Consider the following 14,772-nt stretch of genomic DNA (forward strand, 5'->3'; position numbering starts at 1 on the left):
TAAGACCCTAACGAACTAATTTTTTATATCTGGGCCTGACTTTTTTCTAGTTTGAATAAATCAGTTGATTGGGTGGTAACATAAATTAAATATTTGTTAAAAATTAATTTTTGTAATAAAAGTTAATTTTTTTAAATCTATGGTTCACTTTACCAAACTTTTAATTATTCATAGTCAAATTTGATTTTTTTTATAAAAAATTAAGTAATCGTGTGGGGAAAAATAAATATGCCATTTTAACTGCCTATTTGTCTAATTTGTAAAATTCATATTAGAGTTTTCAAAAAGCTTATACAGGGTGAAATTTTTTCTAGGACCCAAACGATTTAATTTTTTAAAAGTCGGACCTGATTTTTTTCTACTTTGAATAAATTAGTTGATTAGGTGGTAATAGTGTAACGATTGACCAAAATAAGAGACACATCGATCTGACCGTTCAAAAATTATGACGAATACAAATTTCTGTCAAAATGCGAAACTCGTCCTGTATATTATTAAACAATGGGAGCAGACACTTTTTAATGGTCATTTGTTATTCCCCATAGGGGCCTCTATACGAGGTAGGAGTATGTACAGTTCCTCATGACTCACCCTGTATTAGACAATGGTGTGATTTCACAGTAGAAGAATTATTACGCGCAGCAGTCGATAGAGAACGGTTTCAGGAAATTGTAACAATGATGAAGGCCAACGTCTGAATACGGACACGGCACCTCAAGAAGAAGAAGAGGTTGTGGCTATTGTAGAAGGCCATCATTTGGTTGGATGGTATATCAGTCTCCCGGAAGTGATACAGCATGATGTTTTTCAATGAGAATTTGAAAAAACAAAACATAGAATGAGGGATTCCAATGAGAGACAATATTTAAAACGATTTAAATTTTCGCAGGTTTTAATATTGACCCATCCAACACAAAAATTCATACCTCACACTATTAACTGATCAAATCAACTTAATCTTTCATTACAAAAAGAAGAATTATTGGAAATAGTGGGAATGTATACTAAACTTATATTTTGTGGAATCTATTTCTACAAATATTTTTATTTTGTACAATAAATAATTTTCTCATTTGTTATCAATATATTATAATGTAGTCCAGAAAGCCAGTGCGCATCCGCTAGGAAAAATATTCCGATTCGTATTTCTTGCACAATCTTATTCAAAAAGGACCCCTTTTAACAAATTTGCATGTTGCCAGGACCAAAATTGGGTCAAACATTTTTTAAACTTTTTTTTGTTTTTTTTCCTAAAATTATTTTTTTTTTGCATGGAACAAAGTTTTTTTTAGGTTTTTTGGATCATTCCAAACAGAAAAGGTCTGTAGTGACATTTCTCTAAAGTTGATAGTTTTTGACATATAAGCTATTAAAAATTGAAAAGGCCATTTTTAACCCTAAAAAACTATGTGAAAAACTGAACATTTGAATGTTGCCAAGGTAGGTAGATATTCTTTAAACATCGATTGATGAAATCCCGAAGAGTTTTGTGCAATACAATATTCAAAACTCCTTTGTTTTTTAATTGCTAATCAAGAGTGCGCGACACTATTTTCCACCGACAGTATGGTGCAAATGAAAGGAATAAATTCGTTATTTCGTAAACCGGCGACTTTAAGCAAAAATCACGAAACAGGTTGATTTTTATTTTAGTTATGATATTGTGGCATATATGGTATACTAGTGACGCCATCCATCTGGGCGTGATGACGTAATCGATATTTTTAAATGAGAATAGGAGTCGTGTGCTAGCTCATTTGAAAGGTTTTTCAATTCTCTATTCAGTAACATATACATTTATATAATTATTTATACAGGGTGTCCTTCTACTTCTTTTTTTGTCAAATAATTTAATTTAATAAAAAAATTTTGGACACCCTGTATAAATAATTATGTAAATGTTCACATTACTGAATAGAGAATTGAAGAACCTTTCAAATGAGCTACCACACGACCCCTATTCTCATTTAAAAAAATCATCGATTACGTCATCACGCCCAGACGGATGACGTCACTAGTATCCCATATATGCCACAATAGCGTAACTTAAAAATAAAAATCGACCTTTTTCGGGATTTTTCCTTAAAGTCGCCGGTTTACGAAATAACGAATTTATTCCTTTGATTTATAAATTTCCACGCGTGATTAGAAATTAAAAAACAAAGGAGTTTTGAATACTGTATTGCAAAAACTCTTCGGGATTTCATCAATCGATGTTTAAAGAATATCTACCTACCTTGGCAACATTCAAATGTTCAGTTTTTCACATAGTTTTTGAGGGTTAAAAATGGCCGATTTCGCAATTTTTCAATTTTTAATCGCTTATATGTCAAAAACTATCAACTTTAGAGAAATGTCACTAAAGACCTTTTCTGTTTGGAATGATCCAAAAAACCTAAAAAAACTTTTTGACCCACTTTTGATCCTGGCAACATGCAAATTTGTTAAAAGGGGTACTTTTTGAGTAAGATTGTGCAAAAAATCCGAATCGGAATATTTTTCCTAGCGGATGCGCAGTGGCTTTCTGAACTAATGGTGTAAATAACTAATTATTGATTGACGTAAGGTTTATGTTATTTATGTCTGTTTACTATTAATAATGTTGGCTATAAGCAGATATGTTTGGTTGTGTAGGAATTTCTAGTCACGTCTAGCAACCTTACTTCCCAAAAAATAAATTACCAACATCACTAGAGAGCTGTGTCTCAGATAAGCGAATCGACTTTAACATTATTTTCTACTTACACAAGTTGTCGAGTATCCACTGTGCGCAGAATCCGACCTGCCTCTTGACATAATGTGTTTCTTCTTTCCAGGGTTCAACCAAACATACTGGACGTCTGGGTTGTTTAGCATGTGCTTCTTCTTTCCAGGGTTCAAGCAAACTAATGGGACATGTGGGGAGTTTGGCGATTTTTTTCAGGATTATTACTTTGTTGCTACTAGTTTGGGCAAATTTTTCTAATGCTATCAAGGAAAATAATATAACGCTGGGGTGTGTAACAGGCTCCTGAAAAAGAGTTCTTTGTGAGTATTTCAAACAAAATCCACAAGGAAAAAAAATAATTTTTCCTGTAGCTGGCTTTATACTATCAATCACAAAAATTGAATGAAAAATCCTTTGTAAAAGGTTATTATATTTTTTATATTATATTTTTTAAAGGTTATTATATTTTTTATTAAAAGCTTTAAGTGCTACATCACAGAACGTTTTTGATTTTTAACAAAATCATTATCAGTGTTAAGAACAGGTTAATTGCAAGCTGAGCCACCAAAGAAATACCAGGGAAATGGTATAAAAATATGTTATAATCGCATATTTGCTAAAATTCCATAGGCTGGATAATATTTGTAAAGATTTAGGCCCTTGGGCAGGCGCGGAAACGGGGGAGGGGTCAACGGGTCTATTGTATTTAGTCTATAAGTAGTTTTTTATTACACTCGCGATCATAAAAAACGGGTCACTCGATGAGTTATTCAAGTTAGATGTCTCGAATTTTCTAAACCTGTTGTCCGATTTGAGTGATTTTTTTAGTATGTTATAGCCTTATTCTTTAGCAATATCGCTATAATAATATTATTGCTAGACCGGTAAATTGTCATTGTATACCGGGTGTAACAATCATACTGTGCTTATTCCTAAAAGTTCGGAACACCCTGTGGAATGTTTTAGCATAGATAAAATATTGAATTTAAAACTCAATTGTAGCCTTAGGCTCTCTTAACATTTTCTTTTTTGATTTATTTGTTTATGTTGGATAATAAAAAAGTTAAGCACGTTAATAAGTAGCCATGTTCTTCATCAATACAGGGTGTTTCTAAATAAGTGCGACAAACTTTAACGGGCAATTCTGCATGAAAAAATAATGACCGTTTGCTTCATAAACGTATGACCGCAAATTCTTCGGTTTCGAGATACGGGATGTTGAATTTTTTTCTTACAAAATGACGATTTATTTATTGCTCTAAAACCGTTAGAGATATGCAAATGAAATGTGTTAGATGTTAAGAGGTAGTTATGGCGCATTTTTTGACATACAATTAGGAATTTTATATTCACCATTGGCGTGCATACGGAATGTATCTAAAATGTTTATACCCGTATGCACGCCAATGGTCAATATAGAATTATTAATTGTATGTCAAAAAATCCATAATACCTGACTCTTAAAACCTACCAAATTTCATTTACATATCTCTATTGGTTTTAGAGCAATAAATAAATCGTCAGTTTGTAAGAAAAATTTCAACATCCCGTATCTCGAAAACGAAGCATTTGCGGACATATGTTTATAAAGCAAACTGTCATTATTTTTTCATACAGAATTACCCCTTAAAGTGTGTCGCACTTATTTATAAACACCCTGTATTGATGAAGAACATGGCTAGTTATTAACGTGCTTAACTTTTTTATTATCCAACATAAAGAAATAAATCAAAAAAGAAAATGCTAAGAGAGCCTAAGGCTACAATCGAGTTTTAAATTCAATAGTTTATCTATGCTAAAACATTTCACATGGTGTTCCGAACTTTTAGGAATAAACACAGTATGATTGTTACACCCGGTATACAATGACAATTAACCGTTGCAGCAACAATATTATTATAGCGATATTGCTAAAGAATAAGGCTATAACATACTAAAAAAATCACTCAAATCGGACAACAGGTTTAGAAAATTCGAGACATCTAACTTGAATAACTCATCGAGTGACCCGCTTTTTATGATCGCGAGTGTATTTATTATTTTTTTCTGTTAACTCTAAACTTTAAGCCATCAGTACAACACTAAATTACACGACAACCGCTTCCAAAGAATTGAAAGAAGCCATAAAATCTAATAAAACACCCTTCTCTGAAAAATAATCTGCAGGTGCATTTGTTTGGGTACCGGTGGAACCATAAACAACTGAAATATTTTTCTCAATTCAAAGAATAACAAAAATGATATTTTAAAATGCAAATACATTACACTGGGTATAAACCTTATCTCATGAAAAGTCACGTTTCAAAATTGCGATACAATAAAGATATAAAAATTTGTATTTTACTAGATAATCCATGCGTACCTACCCATTGATGGTAGAAAGGTTAATCTTTATGGTAAAGAACGACCAGTGAGATTAATAGTCGTGAATTGTCTATCAATCCTTTTGATACCGTAGGTATCTGGGATTATACATATAGTGTATTTTATCCTTAGAGTAAGTGTGAATCGTATGGCTAAATCTGGAAAATATATTTGAGCAGTGTTATATAGTAAATAGCTTCAGAACAACATTGAGCAGTGTTGCCACAGGTCTTGGACAAAATTTCGGGAGACTCCTACTTTTTCGGTAGAAATCGTCAAATTTCGGTAGATTTCATTTTTTGCTTCTTTTGCTACCACATTCCAAAAAAATGATACTTTAGGTACGAGTATTCAAAAATAAACTACATTCATCATCATATAATGATCAATAATCACCATTCATCATAAAAATCATTCAAAGTTCAAAATCGGTATTCCTTTAAAAAATGTATTTTCTCGGCTTTCTAGGTATTATAGAGCAATTTGCTTCATTTTTTTTTAATCCAAAGTAACTCGAGTAGAGCCGTCTAACTAACGCAATACTAAATATCAAGGATGCTTTTATATGCTATAAAACTGCATATTTTTTCCTGTTGTAGACTTTAAAAAAAAAACTTACCACACGTGTACCTATTAACGTTCAAAATACAAATATTCTCATTTGAAAGCTGTATAATTGTTTAAACAAGTTAAAAATTTCTGTTATAATAAATAATAGTTATAAGTTATTAACATTTATAAATTACTCCAAAAATAAGGGTTTTTTGCAATGATCTCCAATTGTTTATGTATTTTTGAAAATTTATTTTTCTCTAAAATCTACAAGGAATGTTTTATATGCAAAAACATGATTTTTTACACTTTATAATCGTTTAAAAACAAAACAATGTCGGATATTGAAACAATTGAGAACGAGAAAAAATTTTAATGTTCTTTAGTTATGTCGAAATACTGTAAGTTAAAAAGGTGCAAAATAAATTTCTCCTGTTTTAAGAACTTAATATAAATACTATTTTTAGTTTGGAATTATCTTCTATATCAAAATAAGCCACAATCCTTCAGTATTCACTATTCAGATTCAGGTAGATACATTTTTTACTCCCAAAATCATGATGTAATTGTCATAAAATTGATATCGGTAAATCCGTATCTGCTGGTTCGCACATTGTGTCACAAGATAGTAAAAGGAATTCAAGAATTCTTGAAAATTGACTAAACTCTGTTGCCAAATCTATCCGCTAAAAAAAATTGTCTAATAATTTTGATCTTTCGGTAGAAAAAAAAAGGAGAATTAGGTAGATCGGTAGATTTGACAGGTATTCGGTAGATCTACCGAAAAAACGGTAGCTGTGGCATCACTGTATTTGAGGTCAGTCTGGCCTCCCCTATTTTGAATTTCTAGATCCGCGCCTGCCCTTGGGCACAGTATGACTCTCCCATCACGTGGGTTGCAAAGCAAGTAGATGTGTCTCTACATGACGACTATTAGATGACAACTGGTAGAGGTAGAGATACATCTACTTTCTTTGCAACCCACGTGATGGGAGAGTCATACTGTGCCCAAGGGCCTAATTCTTTATAAATATTATCCAACCTATGGAATTTTAAGCAAATATGCGATTATAACATATTTTTATACCGTTTAAAGAGTTCTCACCTTGGTATTTCTTTGGTGGCTCAGCTGGCAGTTAACCTGTTCTTAACACTGATGATTTTGTTAAAAATCGAAAACGTTCTGTGTTGTAGCCCTTAAAGGGATTTTAATCAAAACATTTTATACCTTTTACAAAGGATTTTTCATTAAATTTTTATTTCAAACAGTTTTGAGGTTTTATACATTGGTACTTACCAAATTTGTTAATAAGTAATCTATAATACTATCGGTTAATATTTCCATATTTCTAGGACCTGCTAACTTTTCCGCAATACAACCTAACACGACGCAAATATTTCTTTGTTTTGGAGCATCCGACCTACCCTCTACCGCTGCCTTTTCGGATAAATTTAGCATGTTTACCACCTGTAATAACAAAAATTACCTGTTAAATATGTACATAAATATTGAGATATACCTAATCCACTATGAATTTATAAAGAGAAATTAAACTGAAATAAGTGTCGATAACGATTCAAGTAAACTGTTTACCCAGGTATAAAATACCTGGAGAAAAGGCAGGCGGCTTGAGAGTGAAGTGTTTAGTGCTTTCTTGAGAATATTCAACCGCCTTGTCTTCTCTGGGTTTGTTAAATGGACTGTATTATTGGGAGTTTCTTTTAGTACGTAAAGATAAGAGTAACATAATATAAACTTTTATTTCTTTACGCACTATGGGTAACAGGAACAGGTATGGGTGACAATATCGAATATGTTGATACACTAATTTTGAATTATTTTCGCAATCGCTGTGACAAATGTTGGTTTTTCTAAGTATTATTTGAGATTCGTAGGGAGAGGAGATTTTTCAGTGACTTTTTTAATGACAGACGTTTTTCTTATCTTTTCTTTTTGTTAATAAATAAACTCATTAGCAACGCAGAACTCGATCTTTTACGTTAATATATTCACGTCACACAATAAAATATATAAAACGTGAAGAAAGTTTTTATTGGACGAACACTTTGAAATTTACAGGGTTGAAAACAAATCAGTTTTCAACCAAATACCATCGGGTGATGCTTAAGAAAATATTCAACCAACGCATCTCAGTTTACCTGTCTGAACCGCTATCATTGTGTACGGATCCATTGTCCGGTTCTATTGTCGATATTGACCGGTTATTAACGTTATTGGCCGGATTTACGTTATTGCCCGTAACATATACAATGCAAAATGTCTTCTCTGGTGCCCAAGCTATTGCGAAATCCCCACTGTGTATATGTTGTTACATTTGTTGTAAATTCTGTTATGTATAATTCGTAGGAAGACCTTTAATATACCTATAACTCATTAGGCTTGTTTGCTCTGAACCCTTTTTCTTCGTTGGAGGACTGTAAAAAGCCAACGAGGGTATTCAGCACTTTTCGTGATGTCCTATCTTTTTTGCACAATGGTTTCTGCTGTAGGAAATTCACAAGGTTTAAAGATGGTTTGATAGGTTCTTTATTTCAGCGCATTCCACAGCACTAAGCGAACGTAGATTCCACAAAAATATATTTTTTTTCGTTGAAATTATTTGATAGATATGATATTTAATTTTCTGACTGTTGCTCTGGGTTACCGATTCCAAAAACTACTCGTCCCCCGTGAAATAGTATACGTACTTGTTTTACTTTAATTTATATTGACAATTTAAAATATTTTATACAAATTAGGATCGAACATACCGCCGCCCTTGAAGTTATATAGGGATACACTTCAATAAAGAAAGGTAGTGACTAATTACTTAAAAATCGGCTCGCTTAGGCTGTGGCTTGCAGAATTACAATGACTTATTATACAATACTTATACATACATACCTAAATACTACATAAATGAAAGAAAATTTAAAAGTAGTTGTTTCGGTTAAAGTAAAAAAAAAAATAAAAACCGAATGTTTATTGTTCATGGGGTAACGGGCACAGTTTAGTAATGCTACGTTTGATAGTTCCATTTGGGGTAGCGACGCTCACGACGCGCACAAGTCCGTCTTTGCCAGGATGAAGAGCACTTATACGTCCACGGGACCATTGATACGGAGGAAGACCATCATCCTTCAGGAGCACCATCTGTCCTTGTAATTTGGCCGTGTCTTTGCTATATCTCCACTTTTCTCGTTGCTGCAGAGTATGCAAGTATTCATTTTTCCACCTCGACCAAAAGTGCTGCATCATACGCTGCAAGAGCTCAAATCGGGTGAGCCGGTTGATCGGAAAATCCTCATAGTCTATAGCAGGAACCATGTTAAGCGGATGACCAATGAGAAAATGGCCTGGAGTCAGCACTTCCATATCATTGGGATCGTTGCTCATAGGAAACAGGGGTCGAGAATTTAATACACCTTCAATCTGAACTAAAAGAGTATATAATTCCTCATAGGATAAAGGATTGGAATTGTTTATAATACGGTACAAGTGAGTTTTTATTGATTTTATGGCACTCTCCCATAGCCCCCCAAAGTGTGGAGATCTGGCAGGAATGAAATGCCATGTTATTTTATTTTCTTGAGAAAAATCTCGGATGGCATTTGTTTTTAATACATTATATATACCTTGCAGCTCGTTGTTAGCTCCAGTGAAATTTGTACCATTATCTGAATACAAATCGGTGCATAGACCTCGTCTCGCAACAAAACGTCTTAAGATGCTCAAGAAGCATTCCGAAGTTAATTCACTAGCTAATTCAATGTGAATCGCTTTAGTAGTTAAACAAACGAATACGCAAATATATGCCTTAGTAAACCGACGATTTCGAAATTTCGATTCCTTAAGTTTAAATGGTCCAGCGTAGTCGACGCCAGAGCGCGCAAAGGGATGAGAGATATTGACTCGAGAGGGTGGTAAATCCCCCATTAAATTGTCCATGGGTTGAGCATTGCTTCTAAAACATGGAATACATTTACGAAGAACATTTCTGACCATATTTCTACCGTTTAATGGCCAAAAGGATTGTCTGACGAAGGATAGCGTCGCCTGGGCTCCAGCATGAAGGTTTCGCTTATGCTCATAAAATATAATTAATTCTGTCAGAGGATGCTTATGTGGAAGTAAAACCGGATGTTTAGCTGAGAATTGGATAGAAGCGTGTCTTAAGCGACCTCCCACCCTGATTATGTTTAGGTCGTCAAGGAATACGTTCAGAGAGCTTAATTTGCTGGAAGGTTTGACTTTACCATGAGACTTTAATTGGTGAATATCCTCAGGAAAGCTTTCTCTCTGAACGTGTCTAACAAAATGATGTGTGCTTTGGACCATCTCCGTTAAGGTGAGATCTCCAATTATCCGGAATTCCCTTGAAGTCTTGGCGTTGTAGATAAATCGAAAACAATAGGCCAGAACGTTCCGAAGTTTAGTATAACTAGAATATCTATTAACTAGTGAAGATATTAAGATTGAATGAGATACTTGAGATGATAGAACAATAGATTTTGGATTAAGTTCCATTAAATCGAGATCAGGAGTATGAGCTGTGAAGTTCGATATATGATTGTTTGAGGGCCAAGTATCCTGAGATTGCAACAAAAATGAAGGTCCATGCCACCATAAATCACATTCATGCAATTCGGACGGACTAGCTCCTCTAGATATTATGTCGGCAGGATTTACATTGGAGGGTATATGATGCCACTCATCTATTTTTGTCAATTGCTGGATTTCGGATACACGATTGCATACGAATGTTTTTAAAGTGCGAGGTTCAAGACCCAACCAGCATAGAACAATTGTGGAGTCGGTATAGAAATAAATTTTTGAGAAAGTAAGTTCTAAAGATTCGATTACGTTTTTAGTTAGGCGAGCAAGAGTAAGTGCTCCACACAATTCCAGTCTAGGTAGTGAAATAGCCTTTAACGGAGCAACACGTGATTTAGCGCACAGTAAATTGCTAAGTATACGACCATGTATATCAATAGATCGTACATATATGCAAGCTCCATATGCATTTATTGAACTATCGGAAAAGCCATGTAGCTCAATGTAAATAGTATCTTTCGTGGTGACTTGACGAGGTATATTAAAAGAATTAACGAGAGTAAAGTTGTCTATAAACGATTTCCAGATCTTATAGAGTTCGACAGGAATAGGATCATCCCAGTTAAGTCGCTGAATCCATAATTTTTGCATTAGAACTTTTGCTTGAACGATCATGGGCCCAAGGCAACCTAGAGGATCAAAAATAGAAGCTATGGTTGATAGGATTGTCCTTTTTGTAATAATGGATGGATTTGCTGTTATCCTTGTATTGTAGATAAATGAGTCAGTTAAAGAATTCCACGATATGCCAAGAGTTTTACTGTTTGGTGAATCTGTTATTATATATTCTTCTTTGTGATCGTCTACATTTATATCTGATAGCAGGGCCGTACTGTTTGATGAAAATTGTCTTAGATTGAAGCCATAGGAACTTAATATTGAAGTTAAGTTTCGACGAAGAGAAATCAAGCCTTGTTCAGTTGAAGCACCTGTGACCACATCATCGACATACGTATCTAGGTTGAGCTTACGACTTTCTTCAGGAAATGTAGCCAAAGAATGTATAGAAATTTCCTTTAAGCATCTAGTAGCTAAATATGATGAGCTTGCCAAGCCGTATGTCACGGTGTTTAACTGATAGATGGTAATTTCTTGGGAAGGATCATTTCGCCATATCACGCGTTGAAGGTTACGCTGTGCTGGTTCGACCAGTACTTGTCGATACATTTTGGCAATGTCACCGGTAAATACGAAGTTGTGCTGTCTAAATCGTAGCAATATGGAAAAAAGATCGCTTTGAACAACAGGGCCCACCTTGAGTGTATGATTTAGTGATATGCCGGTAGAAGTGGGACACGAGGCATCAAAAACGATACGAGTTTTAGTGGTAAGACTATCATTCTTTTCGACAGCATGATGAGGCAAATAATACAAAGGAGAAGAATCAGGTTCAAGATCCGAAATTTTAGACATGTGTCCAAGCTCGATGTACTGTGACATAAATTCGCAATAGGCTTGTTTTAGAATGGGATTTTTCTGAAGCTTCCTTTCGATTGATAGAAATCGTTTAAAAGCTATGTCATAAGATTTGCCTAGTTGTGCAATTTGAGGTTTAAGAGGAAGACTCACTTGAAAACGTCCAGTGTCGTCGCGAATTGTGGTACATTGAAAATGGACTTCACATTCTTCTTCTTCCTTAGTGTATTTAGAAGGAATCGTAATATAATTCTCTTCAATTTTCCAGAATTTTTCGATACAGGCCTGAAGAGGATCGGCCGATAAAAGAAAGCAAGAACTGGGACCAGAATGGTAGCAATAAGCTTGTGAAGGAACTGGGCCACTAACTACCCACCCCAATTTCGTTTGTTGTAAAAATGGTTGACCTTTATTACCCTTTATTTGTCCAGAACACATGAGATTAAAAAATAAACCTGCACCAATGAGTAGGTGTACTTCAGAAGGATCGTAGAACTGAGGGTCAGCTAATGTGATATTATTGGGTATATTAATATAAGAAGGGTTGATTGAATGCTGTGGTGTTAGATCGGTTATTTGATTAATTACGAGAGCAGGCATTTTGAAAGTGAAATCTCCGTTTAAAGATTTTACTTCTAATTTTACACGTTTAGTAAGTGAAGTTGTAACGTGATTTATACCTGTTATAGGTAGGTTAACATGCTCATATGGAAGATTTAGTTTCTCAAATAGTTCTTGAGTAATAAAATTGGATTGGCTTCCACTATCTAAGATGGCTCTGGCCAGTGTGGGTTGCCGATTTTTGTCAAATGTTTTTACTACAGCAGTAGCTAACAGTATGAATGAATTGGGATTTTGATTAAATGAATATAAGTTACAGGATGTCTCTGGTTGTCTAGAAGTGCTAGGATTATTTTGATGAGATTGGGGAAGATTAGATGTGGAAGATATATGGTTTTTATTATGATTTTGCGACTCGGATTGAGTTCTATGTAAAAGGCTATGGTGTTTATTTTGACAAGTCTTACAAAAGTAGCTAGATTTACAATCCAAAGTTTTATGTCCGGACCTTAAGCAATTGGTGCACAGATGAAGCTCCTTTGCTTTTGCAAAACGGTCCGGTATCGGCATGGCATGAAACTTAGAACAAGAGTAGATAAAATGGTTATCTGAGCATAAACTGCACCTTGGTGGCACTTGAGCTAATGCGGTAAGGGTTGAAGATTTGTCAGATGACTTGACATTATGCCAATCTCTTTTATGAGATATCTTTTGGTCGCATTTTTGTTCAACAGATTCTAAAATTTTACACCTTTCTGATAAAAATTTTAAGAAGTGTTTCACATCGGGAGATTGCTTTCCTGCTGAGACTCTTTCCCATTCTTTTCGAGAATTGATGTCAATTTTGGATGTTAAAAGATATATTAGAATGGTACTCCACTCGAAAACGCGTTCCCCTAAGTTTTCCAAGGATTTGAAATGGTTGACGAAAGTGTCTAAAAGTTTTCTCAAGGAACGAGACGACTCATCTTTAGTAGGACTTAGCTCGAAGATGGATTTGACGTGAGCATGAATAATTGCCCTTTTGTTTTCATAACGGTCGCACAATAGATGCCAAGCCGTTTCATAATTTGCTTCGGTTGCGGAGAGTGCTCCAATAATTTGAGCGGCTTCTCCCTTTAGACTGGATTTAAGATAATAAAATTTTTCGATTTTATGAATAGTAGGATTGTTCTCAATAAGTGCCTCAAAGGTTTCTTTGAAATTTGTCCAATTTTCATATGTGCCAGAATATATGGGCAAAGGGATTGGTGGTAAATATGAATTAAGACGATGAGAGTTGAGCATTGGCGAAGATGACATGGATGAAGATGACCCATGAATGGGTGGTTGCTCCGTTGATGTGGGATTGAGAAGTAATGTTGCTTTAGCTACTAAGGCATAATATTTGCTTTCGAACTCTCCTCGTTCATCATCTTGATTGCCGAGGTTAGAGGTTGTATCAAATAAACAAATACGTTCAATGTCACACTGTACCTTTTCAAACTCAACAACTGACTCCTTTAAGGTATCCAGACGCGCTTGTAATTCAAGACGGATTGTGTCAGATAAAGGAGTTACACATTTTTCAAGGAAAGTGTTAAAACGAGTCACTGTGGATTTAACAGTGCCACGACGAGCTACAAGATGTTTAAGGTCTTCAGCACTAGCCATTTTTATCAATTAATTAACGCTAATAGGTTTGAGAGAAGGTTATAAATTTACTGTGTTTTGTGGAATATACTAATTAATAAGAATATTGCTAGCTATTAGTTGCAGTACCAAGTTAAAATAAGTAGATAAGCTAAGTAAGCAATAAAAAATAAATTGTTGAAGATGTGGATTAGGTATAAGGATGATACGGCTATGTTGGGCCAAATATTAATAATGCTTAGGATGTCTTTATTATAAGTAAATTGATTTGAAATGCGTTGATTATATTATAATTAAACGATATTCCCTTCGATGGGTGCTGCTATGGTAGGCTGGTTGTTGTATATTATGTATTAATTAATATGATTAATATTGTAGATTATTATACAAATAATATCTGATAACGTTTATTTCAATATTTAGATATGTTAATTAGCTTAAAGAAGTAAGTTTTTTTTTTTTAAGATATAAATCCAAAAATTATAATTTGTTTTTAAAGAAATGTGCCAAATGTTTAATATTTTGTATGATAAAGTAGAAAGAATATGAACTAAAACAAAACCATATGCCAATAAATTATATACTCTCAAAGCAAGATTAAAATAAGTGAATCAAATATTCTAACCTTACTTCTCGATGCTGCAAGCTGTAGGTACCAAATTCAGACGAAGGGATCGATGTTTTCTTCGGGTGTCAAAAAATCCGGACGAAGTAGACCAATGTTTGCTCTGAACCCTTTTTCTTCGTTGGAGGACTGTAAAAAGCCAACGAGGGTATTCAGCACTTTTCGTGATGTCCTATCTTTTTTGCACAATGGTTTCTGCTGTAGGAAATTCACAAGGTTTAAAGATGGTTTGATAGGTTCTTTATTTCAGCGCATTCCACAGCACTAAGCGAACGTAGATTCCACAAAAATATATTTTTT

General features: G+C 34.3%; 2 protein-coding genes across 2 annotated transcripts in view; both read right to left on the minus strand.

The window, feature by feature from the left end:
- The window catches only part of LOC114344301 (RING finger and SPRY domain-containing protein 1), a 64,037-nt gene that overhangs the window by 26,762 nt on the left and 22,503 nt on the right, over nt 1–14,772 (minus strand). The window contains exons 3-4 of the mRNA XM_028295144.2: nt 6,921–7,091; nt 2,746–3,010 (exon numbers count right to left, since the gene is read on the minus strand). Coding sequence (XP_028150945.1) covers nt 2,746–3,010; nt 6,921–7,091 — 436 coding nt within the window. The remainder of the gene's footprint in view (nt 1–2,745; nt 3,011–6,920; nt 7,092–14,772) is intronic.
- Nucleotides 4,745–14,772, minus strand: part of LOC114344277 (two pore potassium channel protein sup-9) — a 166,045-nt gene continuing 156,017 nt past the window's right edge. Inside the window, exon 8 of the mRNA XM_050655385.1 lies at nt 4,745–5,069. The gene's annotated coding sequence lies outside the window, so the exon portion shown is untranslated. The remainder of the gene's footprint in view (nt 5,070–14,772) is intronic.

This window comes from Diabrotica virgifera, chromosome 7, assembly GCF_917563875.1.
Source record: "Diabrotica virgifera virgifera chromosome 7, PGI_DIABVI_V3a".
NCBI classification, from domain to species: Eukaryota; Metazoa; Arthropoda; class Insecta; order Coleoptera; family Chrysomelidae; genus Diabrotica; species Diabrotica virgifera.